The sequence below is a fragment of the Sphaeramia orbicularis genome, chromosome 2 (assembly GCF_902148855.1).
Source record: "Sphaeramia orbicularis chromosome 2, fSphaOr1.1, whole genome shotgun sequence".
Lineage (NCBI taxonomy): Eukaryota > Metazoa > Chordata > Actinopteri > Kurtiformes > Apogonidae > Sphaeramia > Sphaeramia orbicularis.
Genome location: NC_043958.1, coordinates 17,278,043 through 17,297,904, shown reverse-complemented (window position 1 = coordinate 17,297,904; position 19,862 = coordinate 17,278,043). Strand labels below are relative to the sequence as shown.

The window sequence follows — 19,862 nt, the reverse complement described above, 5'->3', positions numbered from 1 at the left end:
AAAAACTGACGGTTCAGAGGAGGTTCCGTCTCTGAACCATCTGGTCTCAGTCGTATCATAGTGGCAAACTGTTGTGGAGGCTGGAGCATTTGGAAGCGAAAGTACCTGGACCTGTGGCACATGTCATTAGATGTTTCACAGTGTCTGTTTTAAAATTCAAGCAGTAGCCTTGAGAGACATTTAGACATTGAATGTGGGTCAGGTCAAGCATAGCAGCGCCCTCATCTCCCTCGGCAATGGACTAAAGGCCCCGGCGCTCGGGAGTCTCGGTTGGAGTATGCCTCCTGTCTTAGAGTGGGTGGCAGGCAGTGCTATTGCCAACTCCAGTAGTGCTCCTCCCTGACTGGAAGGCAATTACATAGATAAGAATCTGGACAGTGAGGGGAACACGCCTGGCTTTCAGAGAGGCTACTATCAAGATGGAGCGGAGCAGCAGCCCTGGGACTGCACCATTTCCATTGCACTTGTACACATTTTCTTAACCAAGGCCTCAATTCACAGATTCGACCTGGGTCTTAAAGAACTGAGCTTATTCCTGGATTTTGATATGCATCGCTTCAAGTAGGGGAGATGTTGATATTTTCCGTATTGTTATCGACACAGCGAAGTATATGAGCAATGCAGATCTAAAAATCTGTTAATGTTGACTGTGAGCTGTTTTTCTTCAACTGCTAAAGTCTTTGCTTCCTATCTTTGACAGATTTAAGAGGATCTACTCAGACCAATAACTGCTTTAAGACATACATACCATCATATTTTGTGTGATACAAAGGGGTTTCATGTATGATAAAAAACTAACCACCTACACACTGACAGATAAAAGACCTACAGTTGAGAAGAAGCACACATTCTACGACCTTGTACTTTACTCAGAAATGCACAGGATGTTGGTAATATGCCGTTTTTCCTATGTTTGTTCTTTCAAACCCCCAATTGAACAAATGTGGTTAAAGCTATTTTGAAAGCAAAACAAGACGTTTGAGCCTGTGAGAATTCACCACGTCTTCCTTCTTTTCATCAGTTGTTAAACAAAAGCTGCACCCTGTTCTTGCTTTGCAGTCACACCTCATTGTCTGCACCGTGGCTTGAAAAAGAGCAATGATGAAGGGCTAGGTTTGTTTTGAGGAAACACAAACACAGTACAAAACAATATATAAAAAGAAAAGAAGAAGAAGAAGAGGGAAAAACCCAAAAGAAACAAATTAATATAATAGGACAAGATATAGAATAATACTTATGTCATATAGTAATGTAGTGCTAATACACAACTTTGTGGAAAATATTAATTTATTAATAAATGTATTATTATGATAAACAGATAAACAGATGACCAAAATTATTTATATTTATTTATAATAATTTTTGAGGATCCATCATCATGTCCATCAGCTACATGGAGTTAGATTAATTAATAACTCAACCAAGAGAACTGTCTAATGTGAGGACTCAATACTATGTCACGGTGGTTCAATAATTATTTCTAAACCTGTACATACATACTATTCACATAGTCGTCACACAACACCTCTTATACTTTGTACTTGTACACAGTGCTCTGGAATATTCTTGAAAAATGCTATCTGATCTTTTTCTGTTTACATGAACTTGATAGGTGTTGGAGCTTAGTTACTGAAAAATAAAAATAATTCAGAATAAAACGCACCACTGGCAAGCAATGACTGGAAAACGATATTCAAGAAAAGTCTCCAGAGGAACCGCTAATCTCCATTTTTACACAGTGTGGTCTGATTAATCAAATTCATTTGATATTGCACAGCCCTACTTGCATATGATATAATAAGTACACATACATATACATAAGTTGTTGTACCAAACACACATAAGTCTGTCTGTGTACAGTGACTGCTTAGACTTTCAGCCAAGGACAGCAGGTACATAATCCTTTGTAACATCCAGACAAGTCGATCTGGCCTTGGTTGGTGCTCGGTAGGAGGCAGACAGGCCTCTGTCCAACAGCAGCCTGTGATGCCTTGTCTTGCTGATGTGGCTAATCAACCTACCCAGTAGTGTCTGATATGTGGCCTGGCCCACGCCGTTGAAATATAATCCTTTTCTTCACACACATACACACAAAAATGGGAATGTACAAACAGATGGAGTGAATTTTGAGGTTCTGATTTTGCAGCGATCTGAATGGCCCTCTGTTCTATCTGCCTCTCTGTGACTTAGCGTTTCATATTATCGCCCTCCTTTCAGTCTCCACAGTGATGTTTGACTGATTTGTGGCTGTTTTTATGGTAAACAGAGACCTCGTCACAGCTCAGGGCATCTTCACTTCTTTGTCTCCTTCAGTTTCGATCCACCTGGATGTCTGTTTGTCATCTACAGTGAAAAATGATACCCAGAGCCCTTGTGGCAAAAAAAGTAAAGGGTCAGGGACAGGGTTTCTTCTGTTTTTTTTTTGTTTTTTTTTCTTCAGGTGTCCTGCTTACTGCATAATTTTTTTGCTGCCTTGTTTTTTTTATTTCGCTAAATCATGTGATGGAATGGACCAAAGCAACAAAGCAACTACTTGATTTGCTGATTGTTTTGCTTGGAAAAAGTTCTATTCGCAGTCAGTGTTTACCTTCCATTGTATTACTTAAACTTGCTCAGTCTTGAGGGCAGACTGTTTCCTTTTTTCAGTGCACGGATCAATACTAACAAAGTCCACATATACACACAGATCCACTCTGTACTAATAAGTTGCCGAGAAATGCTGTCACTTTACAAATCCCGGCAGTCATCACTTTAGAGTCAACTTCAAATTGCACGGCAGCATTATGAAAACCCAAATTAGTGTAGTGTAGATTTGCTGGTTTTGTAGCTGTGGTGATATATGCTTTGTTATGTTTTACTTTTTCTGCTCTCCTTGTGTTGTGAGAAAATTTGTCAAGTAAAGTCATTACTGTATGGTTACTTCTTGCAGCTAAATAATCTGTGCAGTTCTATGAATTGCAGCATGTATAAATTACCAGTGACATAATGTATTCAGCATGTTGTTTGATGTGCAGTCTAATTTAAGACTGTAATAAGAGTCTGTGATGTGGTGAAATGCAGAAGAATTGCCAGTGAATCTTGTCTTTACCTGCCTGTACAGTACTTTGACGTGCAGGATTTCCCCTTACCAGCTGACAAGATATGATCATCATGACTGTCTATGTACAAGTTTTTTGTTTTTTTTTACTGAAAGAATGCATCACTGGAAGACTTTCAAACATGCATACACAAGTGGGTTTCTGTGTGCTACATTCAGCTACTGCAGATCCCTGAAGATCTCTCCCATATGGAGTGCACCAGAGCTTCTTATATCACTGTTGTAAACAAACAGCGAGGAGCCGCAGACAGTTTTTCTGTCATTAAGTTTGCTGTTTGGCACTGCAGACAGCCTGGGATTGCTTCCTGAGGCGTTGCTGACGGTGCTTTGGAATTATGACAGAGCTGGCTGGAAGTGTGTGAATCACACCACTGTTTACATGTTAACACCGGTAACTGGAAGCAGGATCTAGAAAACATTTCCTCAAACTACTAAAATGGTTTCATGAGAAATTCAATATAGGCAAAGGTGAGTGTTTGACCATGTGAAATGCAGGTTTTTATCAAGCTCTTCTCCAGCACAACTGTGTTTCACATCCATACACGTGATAGCTCACATACCAGTCTGATTGCTGCAGTTGGACAGTGAACAGAGCAGATCCCCTGGAAGGCTTTGAATTCAGTATTTTGGCGATTACAAAGGCAGATGTGCTACTTAACCCAAACTCCTGTCAAACACCTGTTCATCTAATCTCTAATTTCCTTGCTTCACCCCTTCAAACCAAGTCAAATTTCTTGGGTTGTAGCCTGGTCTCAGCCTCATATTTGGAAGAACAGTGAATTACAGAGTTATTAGAGTATGCTAGTGCACTCTAAAAAGACAAATTCCATGTGTATTATGTCTAAATAGCACAAGCAGATGATTCTGTATGTTGCTAACTGGCCGTTATGACAGTCTCTTTGCTGGAACTACCTGTGAAGAAACACTGTGATTTGTGATAATTTACATAAAATCACATTTAACTAAAATCATAGACATTTCCTGTGTGATTAAAGTCTTCTTTCAGACTGTAAAAGTGCTTCCCACAGTGCCATTTAGTAATTTCTGACAGTAATTCCCTCGCCTCAGATTCATTATTCAGTAGTTATAATGTCTCGAAAGATACAGCTCCAGTTTGTAAGTGTTACTGTCTGTGAAACAAATCTGTGCTAGGTTAGTTGAACAGAATCCTGACACAGAAACCTGATCTGCTAATTTTTTTCATGGGTCTTAGATGTACACAGTCAACACAGCAATGTTGGTAGTGTTTTTCATGGAAAGCGACAGAGGTAGCTGCAGCCAGACGACGTAAATGAGATAAAGCCTTTTGCAAATCGCCTGAATATCAATTTGAAACCCAGTGAGTTGAGGCCATTTTGGGGTAAATCTGCAGTCACATTGAGACATACACATTCTCTGTTTCCTTCCAACTCCCTGCAGGCAGGCGGACTCATTTCTCTTGAGGTTGTTTCTGATAGAAGCTGGACCGGGATAGGACAGGATGGGTGGAACATCTGGAGCTAAAACACCATTGGCCGAGACACGTGCACCCCTTTTCTCATCTGGCTTGTTGTTGTTTCAACTTGTGCGCCCTTGCTTTTACTGCCCCAAACAGTGGGCCCATTCCACTCAGCTTTTCTTTCCATCTCCCTCTTTTTTTCAGTTCTTTCACACGTGCAGTCTTTCCCATTGTATTCGGTGTGTATTTTCTCCAAGCCCACTGTATTCTGGATAGCTCTGTTTCGCTGTCTATGTAACGCTCTGTCTCCATCTGCATCTTCTTTTCTCCATTGTCTCTCCCTTCTCTGTGCCAGAATTGTTGTGCTGTTAAACCCCAGCCCTATAGGCATATGATCTGCAGTGTGTGTGTGTGTGTGTGTGTGTGTGTGTTGTTTTTTTAGCTCACCGACCAATAGGCCTTGAGCTATTGTGAAGGCGCTGAGTCCGGCTTCGTCTTCGTCATTGTCTACATTAGCAACATCTTCTCTGACGCAACTACTGGTTGGATTCATTTCAAATTCTGTATGTAGCTTCCTTGGGACAAGGTCTACAAAGTTTGTTCACAGTTTTGAGATATTGTGATTTTTTAATTTTTTACGAATTTTTCAAATATTAAAAATATGCCTTTACTTATAATGGTCCATATTTTGATGGCTTATAACATGGAAATGGCTAGAGGTATTAATATAGTTACTATTGAGCACTGATAGGAAGTCATATGGACTTTCATTTAGGTCAATGACCTTTGGCCTTCAGTAACCTTGAAGGCTCAAACTCAAGATCACTAGTGTCTTTCAACAATGTTCTTGTCCAAAACTACTGGTCAGATTTATTTTAAATTTTTTTATGTAGCTTCCTTGGGACAATCTGTACAGGGTTTGTTCACAGCTTTCAGAATTTTTTATTTTGATAGATTTTTGAAATAGTAAAAATGTGCCTTTACTTATCATGAAAATGGTTGGCGATATCAGTATAGTTACTATTGAGCACTGATAGGAAGTCATATGTGGACTTTGATCTAATTAGTTGAGTTTTCCTCCAGTGAAAGTCCCACCCACTTCTGCTGGGAGATTGATCTCCTGCATCAAGACCATAGGACTCTAACAAAGTGGCACAACCTGACAACCTTGCAAATTCAAGTTGTTATTGATGCTTGATAGAACATGCCAGTGAGATATTTTTTCCTTTAGGTCTCCTTTCTGCGGATACTCACACATAAACATAACATATTCATCGCCCTCAGCCAGCAACTAGTTCGTCATTCAAAAGCAACAGGAGCCAAATGTGAGGAGAGAGCCTGACAGAATTGGAATGCACGATAGCAAAACAATTATGACGGAATGCAAAATATTATTGCATGAATTGACATGCATACTAAGCTTTGTTACAAGAAACTGAAAACTGAAAGTGGGATGACTTTGCGGCTTTGCATCATGCTCTGTGGCTCTCAAGCTGCTTGTCTAATGACAGCAACATAATATTTTCAGCTCCACTGCAGTGCATGAGCTTGAGTGTTTACAGGAGTATCAGCTAGTATCAGTGAAAATCATCACAAGGAGGAAATGAAACACATGTGTGAAACCTGTATGTAGCTCTCTATAGTTGGCAGTGTTTTATTTATATTGTCAGTCATCACAGCAGCAAATTTTTTGGAGACACATCACTCACGCCTCGAAACCCCAAGTGCCTCAGAGTTGAAATGAACAGTGGAACATTTGTCATAGCTGTGCAATGATGAGAGCTAATCAAGGTTTGGCTGCCATGTGTCCTTGCACCGCTCTTCGTATTCTTCTGCCTGGATATTTCGGGAGAGAACAGTGGGACGATCAGATCACCAGAGCACAAAAGAGGGATTGATTACAGCCAGACGTTGTGCTCTTTACAGCAGAGGAAGAGAAAGAGGAAGCCGAGTGTGGGCTGGAGAGCGGGGTTACATCAGGAAATTTGGATTTTGCCTCTAGGACTTAGCAGTAGAACACTTGTGTGGACCAGAGGCACTGTGAGGCATGTGTTTTGACCAGCTCCAAACACGTGCCCTTGATGCTGGGAAGCCCCTGTAGTGTGTATTACTCCATTGTGTGCCTTCAGGTGGTGGGCTGGGTTAGGCAGGCAGTTGTGGTCAGTACAGGGTTTGTAGGTTTGCTTGCAAATGTGTTGTGAAAACGCCTCATGTGCACTTTGATGGAAACCATTAAGATGAACCGAGGGTGTGCAGCTATGACATTGCTGTTCATCTACAGTCAATAGTGATGGGCATTGGTCAAAGATGTTAAGTATAGCTTTGATTTGAGAGATTCCTCAAAAGTCATAGCCTTAAAATCCAAATGAATCACTTCACGCCTCACCCCTTCCAGGTTGTTGACCGTGCTTTTTGTCCTGCTCAGCCACTTGTGTTCGTTAATACAACCAACAACTGAACATTTTAGGTAATCGGCTCAAACTTTGGACATATTTTCAGTTTTTACTACAACCGGTGCTGCTGACAAACAATTATGTCATACTCAGAGAAATGGAAGTCTTGACCTTGTATGTGCAAATGTCATGACATAGCTAGTTATAAAACATTACAAATTTAGCAGGAATGAAACAGGTTGTAGAAATCCACTCAATTTTTGCCCGAATGAATATAAAGATAGCTTTGCAGCACCTGGAGGGTTCAAATTCAAACTTTATAAACTATTAGCGTCCCCAAATACACAAATAAATGTACCAAAGACTAATAAAAGTGGGTTTAGCAAAATATGACTCCTTTAACAGTAGATGTTTTCTTCTATGGCTGCTCATCCCAGCCTACTTTATAGCTGTCATTTTGTCTGATTTATAACCAATGTCACATGGCATTTTCCTTCCTGTCCCTGTCACATGCAATGCAATAATTTCATCTTCTTTTTAAGATCGTTTTTTTTATGCTCATCCCTTCTAGATGGAACAGTAAAAGTGATCAGGGAGTGCAGTAATTTGAAACAGAAAGAAGATAAACAAAGCCAAACAGAAACCTGCCCTCCTTAAATTCTCTCCACCTGCACAGCTGTTGCTTTTCTGTGGTTGTGAAAAACAGTGCCCATCAGCCTGCCTGCCTGCTGCCTAATTGATAAGGTGCTGCTTAGACACCCATACACACAAACTCACTCATACCTTTAGTTCTTCTTTCAAAGTGCATCTAAAATTAGTGACACTGTAGTTTCTAGGCAAATACACAGAAAGGAGAAGCTGCGCTTTTCACCCTTGAGTTTCTTATTTTTATTTTCAAAGCTTTTACCACAGAAGCATCGCCATGGTGACGTCTAGCAGATCACTCACCACAAAAGCTGGACAGCGTATTTACTTGGAAAATTGCGTTTGGTGATAACTAGTAGCTTTAACTGTAAATTTTCACACAATTCCCACAATCCCCATCCCATATGCCAGTAAAGTGTCCACATATTAAATTAGCACTGACCAAATTATGTAATTGAGGCCGGGCTTGGCAGATTACTTTTGTTATTCGAGGGAAGGTTTTTAGTTTAGTCCACCCGAGACTGAAATCAATAGCGGGGGAGAGTGATGGGGGCGAAAAGAATAGAGAAGTACACAAGAGTGAGAATAACATAAACCAGATGAAACATAAACCAGATGTGCTCAATCCAATTCTGGACTTGTCAAATGTCACATTACCTCATGGACTTGGACAAACACACACACACACACACACACACATACAGTGGACGGAAAGGAAAAATAACCCTGTGTGTGTAATATCACTTATTGTTCAGCACTGCTATTTAAAGCCCATCAGATGGCTAACACTGTGTGCTAGGGTCTGGCTAATGGTGATCTCAGTACTGTGAGAGGCTCTTAGACATCTCACGGAACTTTGAATGATCTCATCTGTTTTCTGCCTCCGGTTTGCTGTGCAGTACAGTACATGTATATCATTTTAAAGTCACCGCTTAATGCGTACTTTGCTTGTGTAATTTAAATTTCACAGGGTGCGTTTCACTTTCTGGAAGCGCTTTGTCTTTATTGAAGTCAAATAAAGATGAACGCCTGCTCTTATTTAACCAGCTGTGCAATGTAAACATGTCATTTTAACTCTGTCCTGTTTTTTTTTTTTTTTGTTCCTGGCGTCGTCACATTTGCACACAGAGGTGCAGATTATCGCTTCACATCATCACGATTAGCCGGTCAACTGTAGCCCCTGTGGTGTTTGTGTTAATATGCCTCTGTGTTGTGTTGCTTTGACCATGTGTAGCACAGCTTCAACACATGGAAACAATTAGGCTTTGTTTAAATACAATCTGAAAGCATACAAAGGCAAATTTGAGTAGGTGCACAAGACTGCCATTGTTTTTGATATTTCCCTCCTCCTTGTTTTGAAGGTGAACAATGAATTGGTTGCTTTGAAACAGCACCACTGCTTCTGCTTTTGATTATGAAGAGGGCTATATTTAGCTGCTCCTTGGCAGCAGCTTCTTCTGCTTGATTAAAGCTAGGGGTAGATTTGCCTGGTGGCTTTGGCACTCGCCGGCTGACTGGCTGAATGACAAGCCGTCTGCTGGGTTGGCCGCTTGATTGGCTGGTCGGTGGGTAGACTGGTTGGCTGTCTGATGGATGAGATAACACTCGCACCGTGCTTGTAGCTGTTGTATCCAGCAAAGGACAGCCACTTTAACAGCTAACAAACGGCAAGTCCAGTTTTTCTAGGCTGCTTGTCGGTAAACAAAAAAGCCACAGCGGGATGAACAATGAAACAAAAGCGGTAAAAACAAAAGGGGATAAAAACAATAAGGCACGTGGGGAAAAAAATGACAAGAATGTGTTCGTGGATATGATTGTTTAAGCACAACAAATGTAACGTGTTCACAGCTCACTGGGTGGTCTTGGTTGTGATTGTCTTTGACCTAGAGATATGAAAATGCTTTAATCCTCATGTTCATTGCTTTGCTCCTGGTAACAATAAGAAGGCCTTTGAGCATTGTGTTCTCACCTTGTGAATCAGGAATGGATCACAGGCCTTTAACCACACCATTTCCTCATATTAATCAGCAGATTGGCATGTGGTATGGAAAATTACACTAAATTGATCAGTTTAAAACTGATGATTAGTTTGCTTATTTTAGCTTTGCATTGAGAGCTGTAATTTTAACTGCTTTCCAATGAGTCCATGTTGAAAGAAAGAAAGAAAAATAATTTTCCCTTAGTGTGAATGCTTTTGGAAACCCACTAGTATTGGAACAAATGGATAATTTTTGGGAAAATGAGCAGAAAAACAGGAATCTTGCCATTTTCGTCTTTGGAATGGTAATGATCTTTTTTTTTCCTAGAACATGCAACCTGTGTCTGATGTTTACCAAGAGGAACAACATAAATCAGTGCTTTGCTTGTATGTGTACTGTCACTGCCACTGTGTCAAATGATGCAATCACAGAAATATTGCTGGTTGACTACACATTAGGCCATGACTAGTCAAAGCTTAATTGTCATGCCAGGACTTCAATGATTATGCAATTAACTGGCAACAGCAAATATGCTTTTGTATAAGGGAGTAGTAAAGTCTCTGCCATAAAGATTTATGATTACAAATGATAAAAAGCTTCCATTTTTATCTCTGTTGGGTGTGTTCATATGTAATACACCCATTATTTTATGGCGCGTCAATATAATATACCTCCCTTTCCTTCCCTATGTTGTGACTAACGCAGCGGATAGAATCTTGTAGCTTTCCATCTGTTGTTGTTTTTAGTTTGTACTCTGACACGTGTCATCACATTTCTCGTATCTCTTATTTTGCCGTGATATACGCTGCAGAGAGGTGCAAAAATGTGTTGGTGAAATATGTTTTCAGGTGAGAGAGGAGCAAAGAAAAAATATATTTTTTCAGGAGAATATCCTTTTGCCGCTGCAGCTTGTCAGTGCAAATAAACTAAATCAATGATAAGCAGTGATGTAGGAGCTTTTTCCACTGTACTCCATTCTTACCCCACCCTGATAGATGCTGGACCCAGCACTGGAGCTACTGATTAGGCTCTACACATCTCCATAAACACACACGGCCTCCTCCCTAAACACCTCCCACAAACTCATTACATCGGTCTGGTGTTTGCCTCTAAGCTTTTATCTATTCACCGCACAGCCTACCATTATGCATTATTTATATTCTGTCTATAAAGGTCAGCGGTGATGACGCTAACATCTCTGAATGGGGATATCAAAAGATGATTATATGAAGAGGAAGCCTGTCGTGTGTGCAAGCCATGATTGTTAATCCCATGGTGATATTGGCTCTCTGTAGAGGCAATCAGCTGGAATCCATCTTGCAGGTTTATGCTGTGATGTTTATGTCAAGGCGCACAGGCGAAATTAAAAAGGTTTTCAGCTCTTTCTGACCTAGCCCTGCTCTCAGATCTTTGCGGTTTCCGTTGTTGTGGAGTTCAGATTACGGAGCCAGAGGTGATCCTTCTGGCTGATGTTCATCCCTGACCACAGAGTAATGGGCAGTCTCTGGCTGTCATTTCAAAGACTTTATAAGATGATATTACTGACCTGAAGTGCTGAGACTGCAGCACAGAGTCCAAAAGGAACATGTATCATCTGGAATGTCACTTTCACGTATTAAGGCTGGGCTGTACCAAAGATTCAGACTAGTTAGGTTTTTTTGGAGTGGCCTTACTTACCTTTTTTTTTTTTTTTTTTTACAGTTTATTGGTGTAGTCAATATGGAGATACCCACTCACCCAAATTAAAATAAAATGGCTTAACTTAGTATAAAAAAGCAGAAAAATCTGCTAACTTTCACTTTCTCTGCATTCCTTAACAAAAACTTGCACTGTTAGCTAGTTAGCCTAGTCATGATAGCTCAGCAGAAAAGCTCTCATTTCCTTCTCTCTGAGAAAAACTTGCAAGCCAAAATAATGGAGAAGTATATCCGAATAATATAACACAAAAAATGGACAAAAACACAATAAGTAAAAAAGACTGTCAGGCAGGAACTGCCAGACACTTAAACCATGTTTGACAGTTTGTCCAATTTTCCTGTTCAGTTCCACAGCAGTTTCCTCTGTGAACTAGAGTGTTGAGAGAAAATCAGCTGAATAGTAAATCTTAGTCGGGTTCAATGTGTCCTTTAAACTTTATTTTTCTTAATGCATCTCAGAAAATTTGCCATTTTAGAAGCTCAGTTTCATAAAGTGTAAGTTTAAAGTTGGTACTGAATCAAAATGAAGTTTAGGAACAACAGAATTAGATTAAGACTAGCGTATAAACTGAGGATAAATATGTTAAGTTTAAACTCAATTTTATGTTTGGTTAAGCATGACCTGCAACTATTTTTGTGGCAACTTCAATTAAATCTTCAATTTAATCTTTCCTAAGTGATTTATCACCATTTAATATATTATCCCCTGCATTTGCATTTTTCAGTGAAAAACAGGTCAATCCTAACAGGTCCTTTTACTAAATTCTCTGATCATGTATATGTTCATAAAAGTTAATCTACTTAAAAACAGCATAAAAAAAATGTCTACAACCACTGTCATTTGTCAAACTCCATGGGTGTTACTGGTGAATTAATGTTGTAGAAGTTGATGGTGTTTTCATGTTCACTCCAGAGCCTCTGAACATCAGAATAGACACATCTGATGCCACTGAAAAGCAGAGAAACTATATTTCACCTGAATTATTTACATGTTTTGATTGGATTAATGGTTCAAAAGTTAGGAAACATTGAATATCAGTGGAAACTTTTAGTACCCGGTGAGTGTTTGGGTTTTTGATGGTTAAAACATGATTATAATCAGGTTGAAAATCAAGTCTTGTTGGTACAGCTCAGCCTAAGACAAGCATGAAAGCTTAGATTTGAGTGTAATGTCCAAATCTGAAGTTGCCATTACATAAATGTCATATCCTCATTGATATCACTGTCCGGTCATGTTGTTGGCAAGGCCCTGAGCTGTTATTATATTACTTCTCCTATTCTCTGCTGTCTTAGTTTGTCTTCTTTAACTATTTGTTTGTTACATCATATTGATTTCACAGGCCTGTTCACATGAGGAAGTTCCCCTTCTTTAATGTTTTCTACAAAAAGATATGTCTAGTCATCAAGCAGATACTATCGCTGATGCTTTGTCATCTAAATGTCCTCCTGTCTGTTTATTGTACTGGACAGAAAATTGACACCACAGACCAGCCAAATGACCTTATATCTTGGCGGAGGTGGAAGTTTTTCTATGAGCTACTTACAAGCTACTTTGGCAGGCCGCCACATATTATTTGGAAGTTTCTCTCTGATACTTAAAGAAGCTGGTAAGCTGTGATCATGCTGAAAAGGCCAGGCGGAGTTTGGGCGCTGATATTCCATTCATGCTCAAAATAAAGTCTTAATTAGAGCGTGTTAATGGTACTGAAAGGAGGCATGTTCAAAGTTCTTTACAAGATGCAATATACAACATACAACCTGAAAATAAAAATAATACATAAATGAAACAGAAGCCATTGTTGTATGATGGTTTTTAGATTCACTTTAGTCCAGTAATAATAGTGGTTGTACAGCTAAGAAATGTTTTATGTGGACAAAGAAGGCACTGGAAGAATAAAAATGCAATCAAGCTACAGTAACTGCATCTCAGTCCAATACAGTTTCATCTGTGTATGATCACACACTCACATCAAGCTGGTTTTATCATAGTTGTCTACATACATGTTTGTGTCTTAGTTGTGGTGGCACTATTTTTCCACAATTACTTCCTTTACACACACAGACACACTCTCTCTTATTGAATCTTTTTCTTTCCTGCCGAGAAACCACAGACCTCTAAAAGGAAAGACGCTGTAAACTGCAGAGTAGACGTGTTTGTATGTTCCTGAAATGTGAAGGTTTCCATCTGCATTGTCTCCAGTTTGAAGATTATACATCCTGTGAAACCTACAGACAATGAAAGAATGTTAGAGTTGTTTCACTTGACCTTATTGATTTTTTACCCTCTCTTTCTCTGTGTCTTGCATCAGACCTTCTAAATGGAGCCCAGGAGAAGTGTGAGCTGCCGCCTTTGGAAGGTTTTCCTCACTGTGAGGGCAAGCTCAAGGTGAACCACACACAGAAATGCATAAAAACACAACCTTTCTAACACTTATTATAGGTTATTTGACCTAATTGGAAGAAGAACTTAGCAGGGTGTTTGATTGAGATAAAGAGCATTGCCTGCACAAGTGTAGCAACACACCCACACAGTTTGACTGACAAATGATCTTCTTCATCACAGTGCAAATCAGCATAGAGGGGTAAAGGCTTTAAAAAGGAAATGAGCATCTTGTATATCACTGCTGAAACTGAAAACAGTAGTTTAAGTTTAGCATTTTACAGGCAGACAGGAACATAGTTGATTAAATATTTAAATCTGAATAAGATGATTATTTTAATAAAATATTACCTAATAGAACAGTTAGCTGTGATTACTAATGATTGGTTTTTTTGTTTACTTCAGAATGAAGACATTAAATAATGTATATTTCAATGGAAAATCACATAATCAATATGAGATCATCCTATTTCATTTAAAACTATGGTATCCATTAATTGTAAAAGCATTGAAGCCATTATTAAATATTCATTTTAGAAGGCAGAAATTTCTTCTCGACTAGAATAAAAACAACATGCTATTTCAGCTTTGTACTTCTCAGTTTGGCTAAGTCCCCCATTACAGACCAGTCACCTAACCTTAATAGATGACAAAACTTGGCACGACATGTCAAAAAAAAAAAAAAAAAATTAAAAGGCCAGTTCCGCTCCGTATTAACTTAATTTTATTTGTGTCGATCCACTACAAGGGGGAAAACAGAACTTCCCACAGGTTGAATTTCCCCTTAATGTCAAAGTGGCTGCATCGAAGCCCACCCACAGTCGGACACAGACACAATTTCTGTCCAGTGTCTCAGTTTTTCTGTGTGTGTGTATATGTGTGGGTCTCCCTGGAGCTGATAGGGCCCTATCATACACACCATCTGCTCAGCCAGTCCCAATCCTCTACTGATACTGTCAGCATTTCCAACAGGGCGCCAGGCGATGCCAAAACTCTACACATGCACAAGCACACACACGTCGTGCACATGATTAGCATGCAATGTGCATTCATTAGGTTGAATACATTATAAAGCATGTAGTGCTATGTAAACTATTCTAGCGTATTTTCTTGTAGATGATGAAATGTCTTCATCTCAGTTTGCTCCAAACACGAGCATCTCTATTGTAGTGGTACTCGTTAAAATGGCGCTATTTATTTCCATAAACCTTTGCTACTTTCCCACTGACATTAAAGAGGCATTCTGCAGTGATTTCACTATCTGCACACAGTTTGGAACATTTGACAAATCCATTTTCACACTTTATGGACCTCCTAAGATGGTATTAAAAAACGCATTTTATCTATCCTGTGTTCATCTCTTTATTCTCTAAGTGACTTTCATTTTAGCCAGCTTCTATGAACATCTTTGACTTCTATTTCACTGCATGCTGCTCCCTTAGGTTGCTGTAAGTCAGCATGCATGATGGTCTAGACTCTGTGAACTAAGCAGGATAGCTGTCAGTCCACATCTTGGCTCAACAGTCCTGCCACTTTGCATGTTACCCAGCATGTCATTTATGACAGTGGCACAAAAATCTGCCTGCCGGGGATCATCACTTTCATCACCATCCAAACTCTGATAATATCTTCATTGCTTCTCTGTTGATCCCCTCTCTCTTTCTCTTTCTCTCTCTCTCCCTGTCTCTCTGTGTGTGCCATACTCTTTTATTTATTCTGTAAAATGTGACTCGTGATGTGCTGTTCCATCACAGCAAACTCTGTGATAGGTTTGTTTGCAAGAGTAGTGATCCAGTAGAATAACAACTTCACTTATTTGTTGTGATGAATGAATTGCAAATTTTGAGAGTAAATCTCATTTTCATCCTTTGGTTCCAAGAATTGAAACCAATACCAATCAAGTCACAGTGTAGCCACATTGACTTTTACGGCATAAAATACATCCAATAAGAGTTAGACACAATACATTTTGTCATTGTATTATATATTCTGACATTAAAGCATGCACTGCATAAATTTCGTAGTTATTGCCAAATTGCAGCATCATCTAGAATTCTTCTGTATTCAACCAAAGAACTCCATTATTATTATTAAAGCGAAGCTTGACACTTATTTGGCTATGAGTGTGAGTGTCTGAGTAGAGTGGCCCAACAGTCACTGATAAAATGTATTTGACTGATATTACTCACAATAGGGCACAACATAGGGAAAGGATGCAGTGTTTTGGCCAGAGTGTGTATGCAGGGCTCTGATTTAATTTAGCCTTTTCCTCTTCCACAGTGGATGAAGGAGATGTGGCGCTCTGACTCCTGCTATGGCAACTATGGCGTGGATGGATCCACTTGTTCCTTCTTCATCTACCTCAGCGAGGTGAGTACACACGTGTGTAATTTTACCCCGTGTGAGTGTGAACTTAAAAAGCTTAGACTGTTCAGTGAGTGTGAGGGAAGCGGCAGCACACAGACGAGCCATTTTAATGAAAAGGGAGGTTCAGAGACAGAGCACACTGACAACATTTCTTTAACCTGCGACTGATCATGTAAGAATGAAGCCACAAGAATAAGAACAAAGACGAAGAAAGGTAGAGGAGTTTCATTTTTAATGAGAGCAAATTACAGTGTGCTGAGAAGGTTCATGCGCGAGGAAGTAGAGATGATTTAGTGGTGAGAAAGCAAGAAGGGGTGAGTCGAGGTACTCCAAGAGAAGAGCTTACAAGGGATGATGTACCATGAATGTGCTCTATCTTCATCTTTACACATTCTTGGCAAACAGCAGAAAGGACTCAGACCATTGTGGAGGCATCTCATACATTATTGACAAGCTTAAACATATAGACACTTGTATTTCTTCAGACCTTTCAATTCTACGGGTTTTACCTTTGCAGGACAAGTCTACATGACCAAAGGCCTTAAGCCAGATTGATTAGGCTCATATAGATGCATATGGAAACAGATGGGGAAGAACTTCATCTAACCATCTGAGATGATGAAGAATACTGATATTGGCATTGATCAAGTTGCAGGTACTTGCCACAACATGGGAAATATTTGACTTTGAGCTTCCTAATATTGAGCGTCCTTCTTCTTCTTCTTCCCTGGAAGTGAAATCAAGTCTGATATTCAGTTGTTGCATCATGTGAAGAGTTGGCAGTTAGTAGTTTAAATGCTGCTGGGCTGTGCTCTATTCCCATTAAGATATGTCATGAATCATAATAATTAATACTGCTCTGATTTAGAATTTCAAGTGTGCACTCAGTGTTCAACCAGAAAAGTACCCAATGTGTTATCCTTCAAGTGCCGATTTTTAGTGCAGAGCTCTTCATTGTGTTGTGGCACTCTCCTTTAGAAAACCCTACCTAATGGAAGAATATTTTACTTGTTTTAGGAAAGTACAATTTTCAGCTCTGACTGCAGCTCTTGAAAGGTCAGTAGCTTGTAATGAATATTGTATATAGGCAGAAAGCACCACAGTTAAGAAGGGACACAGAAAGCTCAGGCTGTTCTGTATAGAAATAGAAGTGAGACGGACAACAGGAAAATCCATTAGGAGCTGAGTAACCTCTTCTTTCTTTCACTCTACTCACCTCAGTGCAGTCCTTACGAAACGGACGAACCAATATCACCCAAGCAAAAAGCACAAACAAGAAATTCCCTTTAACAACTAATAATTTCATACAGATGGATCTTCTGTCTCCATCTCTTTAATCTAACAGCTGCCAGCCTCCACTCTTAAGTCACGTGATCGTACGGTTGCCATAGTGACATGCATGTATTTCCATTTGGAAGCAGCAGTCGTGTGATAGTGTGTCTGATGATGGCGCACATGCACACAAGCTTTACTATGTATAATTCATACTTGTCGACCCTCGCATTAACCTTGTGAAGGGCCGAAGCAGAGAGGCCTGCATATGATGATGGATGTCAACTTTAGAAGGTCAGGGCTCAACGACCACAATGTGTACGTGTGCAGTAGTTTTTACTGGTTTTATTGCTGACATAGACAGCACACACACACACACACACACACACGCATGGACACACACTCCTCTTTCATAAACTTGCTGTCATTTGTACTTGATAAAAAGAAGAGAATCTGAGGCAGGATCAAGATGTAATATACATGAAAAGTCTGGTGTCTACAGTGACTGCAAAGTTAGTGTGTGTGTGTGTGTGTGTGTGTGTGTATTACAATAAACAAATTATCTCGCTAATGATGTCCCCCATGCTTTTTCCATGGGAGTGCCCCACAGTCCCTATATGGGAGTGTCTATGCTATTTCCTGTTTTGCATTGATTGTGAGTTTAATAAAATGTCTGCTTTGTGCAAAATATTTGATATTTTGTGATAGGTGGAGAACTGGTGTCCTCGCCTGCCCTGGAGGACAAAGTACCTGAATGAAGACACAGATAGAAGGGGACAGGTGAGAAAAAAAACACAAACAGCTCCTATTGAGTCTTAAAAAAACCCAATAATGGACACTTGAAGTGCCTCAGCCTTTCTTTTGGAGACGAGCCATTTTTAAGGGTTCTCATTGTGCCAAGAGAGCTTCTTCACACTTTTTCACTGAGATAAAATGTGAAAAAAAATTAGTGTTTTTCATCCTGTGAATACTTTGCCGCTATCACACTTCACCACGTTTGAATGTCCAAATCAGACTTAATGGAAGGACATGTGTAAAATAGTCCTTTAATGGTTACCCATAGCTTCCTCCATTTTATTTTTCATTTTTCTTTTACTCAGGATTGGGATCAAAACACAAATAAGGCAGAACCTGTAGTTTTATCAGTCTTTATCAGTATGTACTGTAGCCTTAGTTCAGCCACACTTTCCCTTGTTTGCGCTCAAGTGTCAGGTTATTATTTGTTTAAATGGTATGACTGCAGTCCTAGTGGTTTGAGTCAGTGCATATTTAAGTGACTTGCGTGTGTGACAACTCTATGAACAATGACAGTGATTTGTTTCTGTTAGCTCAAATTAGCATACATCTTTAAATCCACAGTCTGTTCTGTCACCCTGTGCAATGTGTTGACACATCATGCCGCTGGTGGAAAGCTGCTCACAACACACTTCACTTCATACACACTATCATATGTTTTAACATAGTACTGTTTAAAATTGCCATTTTTGCAAATTTCTGTGTTGCCATTAATTATTAAAAATCCCTTGTGGCTACTATCATGTTTTAAAGACTTCCTAAGTTAGTTAAAGTTTGTTAACACTCTGGAAAACTTCTAAAGTTGCGTGCAACATTTTGGGGGCAGGTTTACAACTTATTTTTAGTAACAGACATCTGCTTTCAGAGCTGCAGCACTGTCCAGTGTCCCCCATTGTGCCTTTTACACTGCATACTGTCTTCATCCCCCAGAATTCACTATACAGCTGCTGTTATTTACGCTGTTAGTGTCATTAAACAGCTGAATAAGTATGAAATTAACATTTAATCACAGCATATGAAGACTACATGTTAACCAGCTGCTATCTCTAAGCCATTTCCAAGCTGTTGTGCTGTAGTGATAAAAATCGTTGTCTGACAAAATAAACATACACCAACTCTGTTTATTTAACAATCCAATATATGAAAACTAGTCGATATTTCCTAGTCATTATTAGGTGATATTACCGCTTCAAATGCCCACCTCTAATGTAAATGTAGCAGAAGTGAAGAGAAGCTGTAATGTTCCTTTTCAGTGCTGTTTTTTGAGCTACATTTGAAATTGGGGCAACAAATGAACGAGCAGGCTTAGACTCCTGCATGCCTTGATAGCATAAAAGAGTTGAGCAGTTCTCATAGACCAAAGCCGGAGTGACGGGACCTTGGGACAAATCTGGAATAATGATCTTCTATCCCTGCCAAAGCGGCGGCTCACTCAAATCCCACTTAGAGCGCTTCTCTGGGCCGACAGGCTTGAGCACAGTCCACAGCTTCAGCGCTCGAAAACACATCCCCTTCCCTCTGCTGCGGGTGAATCAATATTAAGCACTCTTCATCCCCTTTCTGGATGCATCAACGGCACCGAGCCCTCTGTGGTGGGGAGACGCCATTTGACAGGCTTTCGAGATTTTAATTCAGGCACAGATTTTAATAGGTTCGGTCTGCGAAGTGATTTCCTGTCGCGATGAGGGATGCTAATGCCCTGCAACAGCCTTGTTTCAGCCACCTTAGCAGCTGGTAATAGCACTGTGGTTTCTCCTTTACTCTCAGCGACTCTGTCTGCTCTCCCCTCTGTCATTCAC

General features: G+C 39.8%; 1 protein-coding gene across 2 annotated transcripts in view; it reads left to right on the top strand.

Annotated features, from left to right (window-relative positions):
- Nucleotides 1-19,862, top strand: part of mgat5 (alpha-1,6-mannosylglycoprotein 6-beta-N-acetylglucosaminyltransferase) — a 95,976-nt gene that overhangs the window by 25,051 nt on the left and 51,063 nt on the right. For both annotated transcript variants that reach the window (XM_030156444.1, XM_030156451.1), the window contains 3 exons: nt 13,559-13,635; nt 15,910-15,999; nt 17,977-18,048. In XM_030156444.1, the coding sequence (XP_030012304.1) occupies nt 13,559-13,635; nt 15,910-15,999; nt 17,977-18,048 (239 nt within the window). The remainder of the gene's footprint in view (nt 1-13,558; nt 13,636-15,909; nt 16,000-17,976; nt 18,049-19,862) is intronic.